This window comes from Chiloscyllium plagiosum, chromosome 39, assembly GCF_004010195.1.
Source record: "Chiloscyllium plagiosum isolate BGI_BamShark_2017 chromosome 39, ASM401019v2, whole genome shotgun sequence".
NCBI lineage: Eukaryota > Metazoa > Chordata > Chondrichthyes > Orectolobiformes > Hemiscylliidae > Chiloscyllium > Chiloscyllium plagiosum.
This window is the reverse complement of record NC_057748.1, coordinates 19431312-19443902: the sequence shown is the minus strand read 5'-3', so window position 1 is coordinate 19443902 and position 12591 is coordinate 19431312. Positions and strand designations below refer to the sequence as shown.

Genomic DNA, 12591 nt, shown 5'->3' with positions numbered 1-12591 from the left:
CCCAGTCTACGTGCATGTTGAAATCCCCCATAACAACTGTAGTAACATCTTTGCGACAGGCCAATTTCAGCTCCTTATTCAACTTACACCCTACATTCATACTACTGTTTGGGGGCCTATAGATAACTCCCAAGGGGGTCTTTCTACCCTTAGAATTTCTCAGCTCTATCCATACTGACTCTACATCCCCTGATTCTAGGTCCCCCCGCGCAAGGGACTGAATATCATCCCTTACCAACAGGGCCACCCCATCCCCTCTGCCCGTCCGTCTGTCCTTACGATAGCACGTGTAGCCATGAATATTCATTTCCCAGGCACTGTCCACTTGAAGCCACGTTTCAGTTATCCCCACAATATCATAGCTGCCAATTTCCAAAAGAGCCTCAAGCTCATCCATCTTATTTCCAATACTTCGTGCATTCATATATAGTATTTTTAATTTGTTACTGCCCTCACCCTTCCTATCAACCCCTATTTCACTCAAACTTACGGCATGATCCCTTTTTGAGTTTTCTGCTTCATTGATACTGTTGTCTTTCTTGACTTCACTTGTCCTAACTTTCCCTTCAATTTCCTTCTTAAACTTCCAGTTTGTCCCCTCTCTGTCACCCCTGTTAGATTAGGTAATTGACTGTTGGTGAGGCATGTATGAGGATCCATGGGACTACAATTGAGGAACCTCAGCCCCTTCAGTTATCCAACATTAGTGAGGTTCTTGTAAGCTGTGCAGAACAGAGTGCAGGGACGATGAGCAAACTGACAACGGCACTTTGGTACAGGGAGCCATTAAAATACGGGAAGGAAATAGGACCATAATAGCGGTTGGGGACACCATAATTGCAGTAAATAAGTACTATTTCTGCAGTGAGTGGGAGTCCCAAATGCTGTATCATCTGCCCAGTGCCAGAGTTAAAGACATCTCCCTTTGGGCTGAAGAAGGTTGAGAGAGAGAAGAGGGATCCAGTAGTCCACGTTGATAGCAATGACATAGTGTCCAGGAAACAATGTTGGAATCCAAATTGGGATCAGGCTATCTTGGATATGGTGATATGTAATGAGACAAGTTTGATAAATAATGTCAGAGTAAAAGATCCCCAGGGAAACCGTGATCATGACATGGTAGAATTTAGCATTTAGTTTGAGAGGGAGGAACTTGGATCAGAAATCCTGCTAAGCTTAAATAAGTGTAAGTGCAAAGGACTAAGGACAGAGCTGGCGAAGGAGGGCAGCAGCAAGGATGGTTGAGGAACAATGGCAAATGTTTCAGAAAATAGTTCATGACTTACAGAAAAATACATTTCCTAGTGAGGAAGAAGAATTCTAGAATGGGGATAAGAGACTGGGGGGGTGACCTTGCAGAGATTTATAAACTTACGTAAGCATGGATAGATTGAATAGCCAAGGTCTTTTCCCCCAGGGTAGGGGAGTCCAAAACTAGAGGGCATAGGTTTAAGGGGAAAGATTTAAAAGGGACTTCAGGGGTAACTATTTCACTCAGAGGGTGATGCGTGTATGGAACGAGCTGCTGGATGAAGTAGTGGATGCTGGTACAATTAAACATTTAAAAGACAACTGGACGGGAATATGAACAGGAAGGGTTTAGATGAATATGGGCCAAATGCTTGCAAATGGCACTAGATTAATTTTGGATATCTGGTTGTGAAACTTGGAAGAATTCAGAAATTATTTACCAGGATGTTGCCAGGGTTGGAGGGTTTGCGCTATAGGGAGAGGCTGAAGAGGCTGGGTCTGTTTTCCCTGCAGCATCGGAGGCTGAGGGGTGACCTTATAGAGGTTTATAAAATCATGAGGAGCATGGATAGGATAAATAGACAAAGTCTTTTCCGTGGAGTGGGGGAGTCCAGAACCAGAGGGCGTAGGTTGAGGGTGAAAGGGGAAAGATATAAAAGAGACTTAAGGGGCAACTTTTTCACGCAGAGGATGGTATTTGTATGGAATGAGCTGCCAGAGGAAGTGGTGGAGGCTGGTACAATTACAACATTTAAAAGGCATCCGGATGAATATATGAACAGGGAGGGTTTGGAGGGATATGGGCCGGGTGCTGGCAGTTGGGACTAGATTGGGTTGGGATATCTGGTCAGCATGGACGAGCTGGACCAAAGGGTCTGTTTCTGTGCTGTATGACTCTATGACTTTATTAAAACACACAAGAGTATTAGAGAACTTGATAGGGTAAATGCAGAAATGTTGTTTTCAATAGTGAGAAAGTCTAGGAGCAGAGGTTATGATTTCAGAATAAGGATCACCCATTTAAGACAGACGAGGAAACATTTTTTTCTTTTCAGAGCATTGTGAATTTATGGAATTCTTTACTACAGAGGGCTGTTGGGACTGGCTTGTTAAATATACTCAAGGCTGAGATAGACAGATTTTTAATCAGTAAGTGTTTTAAGGGTTATGAGGAGAAGGCAGTAAAATGAAGTTGAGGATTATCAGCTTAGCCATGGTCTCATTGAACAATGGAACAGACTCATTGAACAATGGAACAGACTCATTGAGATGAATGGCCTCCTGCTCCTACATGTTACCGTCTTATGATGAATGGTCTCCTTTATTCTTTGATGCTATAATTCAACAATTGCCAAACTGTAATGATCTGGAGTCTTGTCCATGAACCCGGTGAGTTTAACTACATTTCATAAAAAAAAACATAATCTGGGATCCTGTGGCTACCTGAGTCTTGTCAAGATCACTTTCCCTTTTTGCTCCATCAACTGAAGCTGAGACCTTCCAGGAGTAGTGTATATTGTGTGCAACTCTGCTATTAACTGCGTAAATGTCAGGGGCTGATACAGGGTCTGATGATTTTTCTTTATTGAGCTTCCCTCCTCAGGCATGAAATGATCTGATTTGTTTGTTTCTTTTTCAGTGGAAGAAACACTGGTTTGTTCTGACAGACTCCAGCCTGAGATATTACAGAGACAGCACAGCAGAGGAGGTAAGAGTTTTCACCAGTCAATAGCTTCACCCATCCTTGAACCCAGTGCCAGTTCATACTTTTCCAAAAGAGAAGGTTATTATTCGTAAAGAAGCGCATGTAGGGCAGAATTGATCATGGCTCAGCCTGTGTAGGCCTTTAGTGGGTGAAATACCTTGCAGGTTATTTTGGTTACATGGTATGAACTGGAGCTAAACATATATCCCAGTATGAAGATCTATTTTTAGCACCCAATTTTGATTCTAATCACCATAATTGAGAAAAAGACAAATCCTCCATTCATGAAGATAATTCACAAGAAGCATCAAAATAAAGAGAATATAGTATTTATACTGAGAGGAGCGTGCTGAATGGTTGGCTGTTTGAAAGTCTTGTTTTTGAATGTGGTGTTGATCCTAAATGCCATAATTTGAATTGAAGGAATGAACGAAACTCACGCACGGTTAGCACCAGGTGAGCAATAAAGGTGATATACCTTTTAAGGGCCCCTCAAAATCTAATGCAGTGACTGGTTTCCTCTGAATAAGTTGGACAGTTTTCTGGACTGGTTTCCTCTCATTCAGCTGCGCATCAGTGCAGAAGGTAAGGCTGAAGCTCAGAGAGGTTTTCAGCCAGAGGTACCAAATGGATGATTAATCTCAGCCTCCTCAGGTGATCCCCAGCATTACAAATACCAGTCTTTAGCCAATTCGATTCACTCCGCGTGATATCAAAAAAAGTTGGAGATACTGGATCATGCAAAGGCTATGGGCCCTGACAACATTCCGGCAATAGTACTGAAGACTTGTGCTCCAGAATTTGCCACTCCTCTTCCCAAGCTCTTCCAGTGTAGTTACAACACTGGCATCTCTTCAACAATGTGGAAAATTGCCCAGATATGTCCTGTACACAAAAAGCAGGACAATTCAACCTGGCCAGTTACAACCCCAGCAGTTTACTCTTGATCATCAGTAAAGTGATGGAAGGTGTCATCAGTTGTGCTATCAAGCAACACTTTTGCTCAGTAATAAGCTGCTCAATGATGCCCAGTTATGGTTCCTGAAGGACTACTCAGCTTTTGACCTCACTATAGCCTTGGTTCAAACATGAACAAAAGGGTTGAGTTCCAGAGGTGAGGTAAGGTGACATCAACTCTTGACATCAATATCGCAACCAATCAAGTGTGGCATCAAGAAGCCCTGGCAAAACTGGTATTAATGGGTATCAGAGGACAAACTCTACTGGCTAGAGTCATACCGAGCACATAGAAAGATGGTCATGGTTGTTGGAGGTCAGTCATCTTCACTCCAGGACATCTTTGCAGGAGTTCCTCAGGCTAGTGTGCTAGGCTCAAGCATCTTCAACTGCTTCATCAAGGACCTTTCCTCCATCATAAGGTCAGAAGTGGGAATGTTCACTAGTGATTGCACAATGGTCAGCATCATTCACAACTCCTCAGATACTGAAGAAGTCCATGTTCAAATGCAACAAGATCTGGACAATATCTACTTGGGCTAACAAGTGACAAGTAACATTCATGCCACACAAATGCCAGATTACGACCATCACCAGTAAGAGACAATATAACCACTGCCCCTTGCTATTCAGTGGTGTACTATCATCGAATCCCACACTATCAACATTAACCACAAACTCGCTGCATAAACACACTGGCTGCAAGCGCATGTCAGAGTTTAGAAATACTGCGGTGAGTAACTCACCTCCTGACTCTCCAAAGACTGTCCATCATCTGCAAGGTAAAGTCAGGAGTGTGATGGAATACTCCCCACTTGTGTGGATCGGTGCAGTTCCAACATCACTCAAGAAGCTTGACACCATTCAGAACAAAGGAGCCCACTTGACTGACATTATATCCACAAGCATCCACTCTCTCCACCATTGAATGTTCAGTCACAGCAGTGTGTACTATCCACAACAGTCACTTCAGAAATTCACCAAAGATCCTCAGACAGCACCTTCCAAACCCACAACACTTCCATTTAGAAAGAAAAGGGCAGCAGATACATGGGAACACCATCATTTGCAAGTTCCCCTCCAAGCCACACACCATCCTGATTTGGAAATATATTGCTATTCCTTCACTGTTTCTGGGTCAAAATCCTGGAATTTCGACTATAATGGCATTGTTGGTCAACCCCACAGTAACTAGACTGTAGCGGTTCAAGAATGCAACTCACTACCACCTTCAAGGGCAACTAGGGACGAGCAGTAAATGCTGTGTTAAGGAGCGGGTGTTAGGTTAGGCATTAGTTGCCAATATGCATTGAAGCATTCTTGAATGAGTATAAGCACTGTGGGAAAATGGTGGCCTTGTGGAAATGTCACTGGGCCAATAATTCAAGGTTCAAATTCCAGTTCCGAAGAAGGGTCATTGGACCTGAAATGTTAAGTTTGCTTTCTCTGTACAGGTGCTGCCAAGTCCTGCTGAGTTTGTGCAGCAGTTTTTTTTTAATGTTTCAGACTTCTAGCATCTGCAGTTCTTTGTTTTATCAAATTCTATCGTGGCAGCTAGTCTGAAGATTCCTCACCTCAGTAATATGACTCTGAAGGTGCCACTTTTTAAACTTGATCATAGTCAAAACACCGAGAGGCATTGTTGTTAATACCCCATCTGATGCCTTTTAAAGAAAGAAATGTGCCATCCTTACCTGTTTTCTGCTATATTCCAGACCACAGGAGTGTGGTTGACTCTGAAATGGCCTAACTAACTACGCAGGTAACATGTGCTGGACTTTCCATGTCCACATCCCACGAGAGAATAAGGAGGTGAAAAGCCTCCTTGGGATAAGAGTGGTGATGTCACTGGGTTAGTCTTCCACAGGCGAAAATGAGGACTGCAGATGCTGGAGTTTAGAGTTGAGAGTGTAGTGCTGGAAAAGCACTGCAGGTCAGGCAACATCTGAGGAGCAGGAGAGTCGATGTTTTGGGCAAAAATGAAGGGTTTTTGCCCGAAACGTCGATTATCCTGCTCCTCTGATGCTGCCTGACCAGCTGTGCTTTTCCAGCACTACACTCTCTAATCTTCCACAGGTCCAAATGAATGCTCTGAGAATGTGGGTTCCAACCCCACTGGAAACTAAGACGAAAGTATTTTGTTAGGAGAATGTCAAGAGTTATGTATATGTCCAATGTGGTATGAACACCTACAGCACTAAGATGATACAAGCATGTGGTTAAATTGTGAACTCAATACCTCAAGGTCCATTTGCGGTGAGTAGCATAGATACGCTTGACAGATGCTGGTTAAACGCATTAGGGGGAAAGGTATAGAAAGCTATGCTGATAGGATTTATTGAGGGAGGGAAAGGAACCTCCCATGGGGCCGTGTCTGCTGTGTCTTCAATTTAATTGTGTTGACCAGTTTAGCTGGCATCTGAAACCTGCATCATGAACAAAGGAGAATCATGCATGTTCACCTTGTTTAGAACATAGAACAGTACAGCACAGTACAAGCCCTTTGGCCCTTGATGTTGTGCCCACCTTTTATCCTGCTCTAAGATCAAATTAACCTATGTGCCCTACATTTTACTATCATCCATGCACCTATCCAAGAGTCGCTTAAATGTCCCAAATGTATCTGACTCTGCTACCACTACAGGCAGTACATTCCACACACCCACCACTCTCTGTGTAAAGAACCAACCTCTGACATCTCCCCTAAACCTTCCTCCAATCACCTTAACATTATGCTCCCCTGTGATAGCCATTTCTGCCCTCAGGAAAAGTCTCTGACTATTCACCCTATCTGTCTCTCATCATCTTGTACACCTCTACCTAGTCACCTCTCATCCTTCTTTGCTCCAACGAAAAGAGCCCTAGCTCCCTCAACCTTTCTTCATAAGACATGTCCTCCAGTCCAGGCAGCTTCCTGGTAAATCTCTTCTGCATCTCTCTAAAGCTTCCACATCCTTCCTATAAAGAGGCAACCATAACTGAACACAATATTCCAAATGTGATCTAACCAGGGCTCTGTGGAGCTGCAGCATAACGTCATGGCCCTTAAACTCAATACCCCTCCTAATGAAAGCCAACACACCATACGCTGCCTTAACAAACCTATCAACTTGGGTGGCAACTTTGAGGAATCTATGGACGTGGACCCCAAGATCCCTCTGTTCCTCCACACTACCAAGAATCCTGCCTTTAACCTTGTATTCTGCATTCAAATTCAACCTTCCAAAGTGAATCACTTCACACTTTTCCAAGTTGAACTCTATCTGCCACTTATCAGCCCATTTCTGCATCCTGTCAATGTTCCATTGCAACCTACAACAGCCCTCCACACTATCCACCACTCCACCAACCTTCGTGTCATTGGCAAACTTACTAACCCATCCTTCACTTCCATATCCAAGTCATTATAAAAATCACAAAGAGAAGAGGTCCCAGAACAGATCCCTGCCGAACACCACTGATCACCGAGCTCCAGGCTGAATACTCTCCATCTACTACCATCTTCTGTCTTCCATGGGCCAACCAGTTCTGTATTCAGATAGCCAAATTTCCCTGTATCCAATGCCTTACTTTCTGAATGAGCCTACCATGGGGAAGCTTAACAAACGCCTTGCTAAAATCCATGCGCACCACATCCACTGCTCTACCTTCATCAATGTGTTTTGTCACATCCTCAAATAATTCAATAAGGTTTGTGAGGCAAGACCTCCCCCCTCAAAGCCATGCTGACTATCTCTAATCAAATTATAGTTTTCCAAGTAATCATAAATCCTGTTCTTTCAGAATCCTCTCCAATAATTTGCCCAACACAAGACATAATACTGACTGACTGACTGACTGATCTATAACTCCCAGGATTATCCCTATTCCCATCTTGAACAGGGCTTACCATTTTCCACCCTCCAATCCACTATCAGCAAGTGCTCCCTAAACAATCTTCACATTTCTGTCGTACATTTTCCTGAGAACATCTGTTCCTAACTTAGGTGCCCCAGTTCCTGCCTAATAGCATTGTTATTCCCCTCCCCCCAATTAAATACTTTCCCATTCTGTCTGCTCCTATCCATCTCCATGACTATGGTAAAGGTCAGGAAGTTGTGATCACTATCACCAAAATGCTCTCCCACCAAAAGATCTGACACGTGGTCTGGTTCGTTGCCAAGCACCAAATCCAGTATGGCCTCCCCTCTAGTCAGCCTATCTATATATTGAGTCAGGAATCCTTCCTGGACACACCTGACAAAAAAACTGCTTCAACCAAACTGTTTGTTTGAACTAAAGATATTCCAATCAATATTAGGGGAGTTAAAGTCACCCATAATGACAACCCTGTTACTTCTGCACCTTTCCAAAATCTTCCTCCTAATCTGCTCCTCCATGTCTCTATTGCAATTGGGGGATCTATAGAAAACTCTCAGTGACTGCTCCTTTCCTGTTTCTGACTTCCACCCAACCCTCTTCGACAGCCTCCCTTTCTGCAGCTGTGATACTATCCCTAATTAGCAATGCCACTCTCCCCCCGCCCTTCTCTTTTTTACCTCCCTCCCCACCCCACCCATTCCTTTTGAAGCATCTAAACCTTGGAACATCCAACAACTATTCCTGCCCCTGGGGTATCCAAGTCTCCATAACAGCCACAACATCACAGAGCATGGATCAGTTCATCATCCTTAATCCTGATAATTCTTATGTTAAAATAGACATACTTCAACCCATCACACTGACTGCAACTTTGTGGATTTGTAGCTGACTGGCTGTTTGCAAATGGCACTGGCTTCCAACGCTGTTCTATCAGACTGTGGAGCTGAGCTGTTAATCAAACTTTTCTTCTTGTCTTCTCAGGCCAATGATCTGGATGGAGAGATTGACTTACGAAGCTGCAATGATGTAACCGAGTATCAGGTTCAACGGAACTATGGGTTCCAGATCCACGTGAGCAGGCTTTCCTCTAATTCTCAATGTATGCTTGAAGCCCGAGATCCTGACTCGGAATTTTCACAAGACCCAATGGCTTCCTCCACTATTCCTCAACATTTTGGTGGTTGATCCAAGGAAATCCTGGGCCCTCTTGATTTGCAATGCTGCAAGTCACACAACAGCAAAGCACCAAGTGATTCGTGGGAAGTAAATCTCACTTTTATACCAAAGAGCTGCCAATTCATCAGCCAATTTTCCTGGTCACTCCTTCTTCTGAACTTGTTCTTGCTTGTTGCTGCAACCTATGTGAATAATACGAATAACTGGTAGAATGAGACACTTGGTCCAGAGTTTGCATTCAAGGCTATTGCTCTGACTTCAAACTCTTTAGATGTATTCTTCATTCTTCTCTGTCTGAATACAGTGTCAATTTCAATTGTACTATTTTAAGGCTTAAAACACTATTCTGTGCCCCAGCTTCACCCACCTCTCCAAGCACTGCCAATTTGAGTCCCTCCAGTATGTTCACAATATTGAAGCCCCTCCAGCCATAAAATGCCCATATTCTGCATTATTGACATTGCTTGACCCATTAACCTTCCCTGATTTCATAGCTGCCTTGGTCAAATATCATCCTCTGTTGGAGGACACCTGTGGTGGGCGGGTCAGAAGATAACGTGGTCTCAGAGACTTCAAAATGGGTGCCAAAGAAAGTAGCCAGAACAGCACCAGGAATGAGGGATTTCAGTTTCATTAATTGAAGTATAGCAATTTGAGGGGAGTGGGACTTATTAGATAGCTTTTCCAAAGAACGGACACTGGCACAGTAAATGGCCCCTGCATTGTTCTATAGAACTGATTCCACTTGGCAGGAGGACCAGTCACCAGAACTCGTAGATAAAAGTTAATTGACAATAAGAACTGCAGAGGGGTGGGGGTATGCAGATAATTTCTTTAACACAGCAAGTTACAGTGAGCACATGAATTATGAACAGCAGTGGGCCACTTAGCCTCTCAAACTGTTCTGCCTTTTGATAAAATCATAGCTGCCCTGATTGTGGTCTTAACTTTTCTGACTACCTCTGATATCATTTGACTTCCTTGTCTATCAAGAATCTGTCTAACTCCAAATTCAAAATATTCAGTGACCGCACTTCCACTGCTCCCTGGGGAAGTGACTAGCGCAGACCCATGATCGTCTAAGAGAAAAATAATCCTTCACATCCAAATTACAGAAAAGGTATTGTTGGATGTCTTAAAATGCATAAAGGTGGATACATTCCCAAGACCTGATCCGGTGTACCCTCAAACTGTGTGGGAAGCAGGGAAGTGATTGCTGGGCCCCTTGCTGAGATATTTGTATCATCGATAGCCACAGGTGAGGTGCCAGAAGATTGAAGGGTGGCTAACGTGGTGCTACTGTTTAAAGAATGGTGATAAGGAAAAGCCAGGGAACTATAGACCAGTAAGCCTGACATTGTTGGTGGGCAAGTTGTTGGAGAGATTCCTGAGGGTCAAGGTTTACATATATTTAGAAAGGCAAGAACTGATAGGGATAGTCAACATGGCTTTGTGTGTGGGAAATCATGTCTCACTAGCGTGATTGAGTTTTTTGAAGAAGTAACAAAGAGAATTGATGAGGGCAGAGTAGTAGACGTGACCTTTATGGACTTAAGTAAAGCGTTCAACAAGGTTCCTCACGGTGGACTGGTTAGTTAAGTTAGATCATGCGGAATACAGGGAAAAGTTGCTATTTGGATACAGAACTGGCTCGAAGGTAGAAGACAGAGGGTGGTAGTGGAGGGTTGCTTTTCAAACTTAAGGCCTATGATCACTGGTGCACCACAAGGATCGGTGCAGGATCCACCAATTTTCATTTATATAAATGATTTAGATGTGAGCTAAGAGGTATAGTTAGTAAGTTTGCAGATGGCACCAAAATTGGAGGTATATTGGACAGCAAAGATTGTTATCTCAAAGGGATCTTTATCAGATGAGCCAATGAACAGCAGATGAAATTTAATTTAGGAAAATGTGAGATACTGCATTTTGGAAAGGCAAGTCAGGGCAGGACTTAGAAACTGAATTGTAAGGTCCCAGAGAATGTTTCTGAACAAAGACGTTGAAGTGCAGGTTCATAGTTCCTTGAAAGTGGAATCACATGTAGATAAGATAGTGAAGAAGGCGCTTGGTATGCTTACCTTTGTTATTCAGTGCATGGAGTATAGGAGTTGGGAGGTCATGTTGCAGCTCCACAGGGCATTGGTTAGATACTATTGGAATATTGCTTTCAATTTTGATCTCCCTGCTATAGGAAGCATGTTGTGAAACTTGAAAGGGTTCAGAGAAGATTTATAAGGATGTTGCCAGGGTTGGAGGGTTTGTGCTGGGGCAATTTTCCCTGGAACATCAGAGACTGAGGGGTGACCTTATAGAGGTTTATAAAGTCATGAGGGGCATGGATAGGATAAATAAACAAGATCTTGTCCCTGGAGTGGGAGAGTCCAAAACTAGAGGACATAGTTTAAGGTGAGAGGGGAAAGATGTAAAAGGGACCTAAGGGTCAGAGGGTGGTGCGTGTGTGAATGGGCTGTCTGAGGAAGTGGTAGAGGCTGGTACAATGACAATATTTAAAAAGCACCTAGATGGGTACATGAATAGGAAAGTTTTAGACGGATTTAGGCCAAATGTTGGCAAATGGGACTAGATTTCTTTAGGATATCTGGTTGACATGAATGAGTTGGACCGAAGGATCTATTTCTGTGCTGTGCATCTCTATGACTCTGTGACATCTCCAAATAAAAAGGTTACCTCTTATTTTAAACTGTGTCCACTAATTCCATTCTCTTCCACAAGAGGAAATGTTCTCTCAGTATCCATTTTATCGAGTTCCTTCAGGATCTTAGGCTTAGTCTGATGAGCAATGTGATGCCGGAACCTTTCAAGAGGGAACTGAATATGTATTTGTAGTTCCTGCTGACCATTAACCTGCCCCCACTGACCATCAACCCTCAACAAGTGACCATCAGCCTGCTCTCATTAACCATCAGTCAGCCCAGAGTGACTGTCCGCAAATTAACATGAAAAACAGCTTGAATTTTGCCAAATTAACAGGGACTTAATAAGATGTCCTGTTGGCTGTTGTTTGAATCAGCATCACTAAATTTTAACAAAGTGGGGTTGAACATAAAAATAGGAAAGGCCTGAGTATTGTGTGCAGTTTTATTGCACTATTTGAGTAAGGATGGACACATCTTGGAAGCAGTTCAGAAAGGGACTGAGGTGAAAGATTGGTTCATCTGGAAAGGTGGAACAGTTGGAGTTGGAGGCCTATACAAGTTGGAGTGGTAATCCTTATGAAATACAGACAATTATGTGAGGAGGTTCACAGCATAGATGCTTAAAGAACATTTTCCTTTGTCAGGAACCTAGAACTAAGGGACATACTTTAAAATTAAGATGGAAATGAGGAATTTCTTCTCTCATTGGCTCATTTTCTGTAGAATTCTCTTCCCTGGAGAAGAATAGAGGCTGGGTCATTGAATATATGTCAAGGTTGAGTTATCAAATGTTTTGGTTGACAAGGTAACCAAGTGCTATAGGGAAGGGGCAGGAAAGTAGAGTTAAGGCCACATTCAGATCCACCATGATCTTATTGGAGTGTGCTTGAAGGGCTGAGTGGCCTATTTCAGCACCTATGTGTTATACTCTTATGATTCTTATGATATGGTTTAGAATAACAGAGGCATTCAGCTCATCAT

The 12591-nt window shown here is 43.1% G+C and overlaps 1 protein-coding gene across 9 annotated transcripts in view; it reads left to right on the top strand.

Annotated features, from left to right (window-relative positions):
* LOC122542310 (TRIO and F-actin-binding protein-like) overlaps positions 1–12591 on the top strand; it is a 366873-nt gene that overhangs the window by 270777 nt on the left and 83505 nt on the right. For all 9 annotated transcript variants that reach the window (XM_043679926.1, XM_043679930.1, XM_043679931.1 and 6 more), the window contains 2 exons: positions 2891–2959; positions 8756–8845. In XM_043679926.1, coding sequence (XP_043535861.1) covers positions 2891–2959; positions 8756–8845 — 159 coding nt within the window. The remainder of the gene's footprint in view (positions 1–2890; positions 2960–8755; positions 8846–12591) is intronic.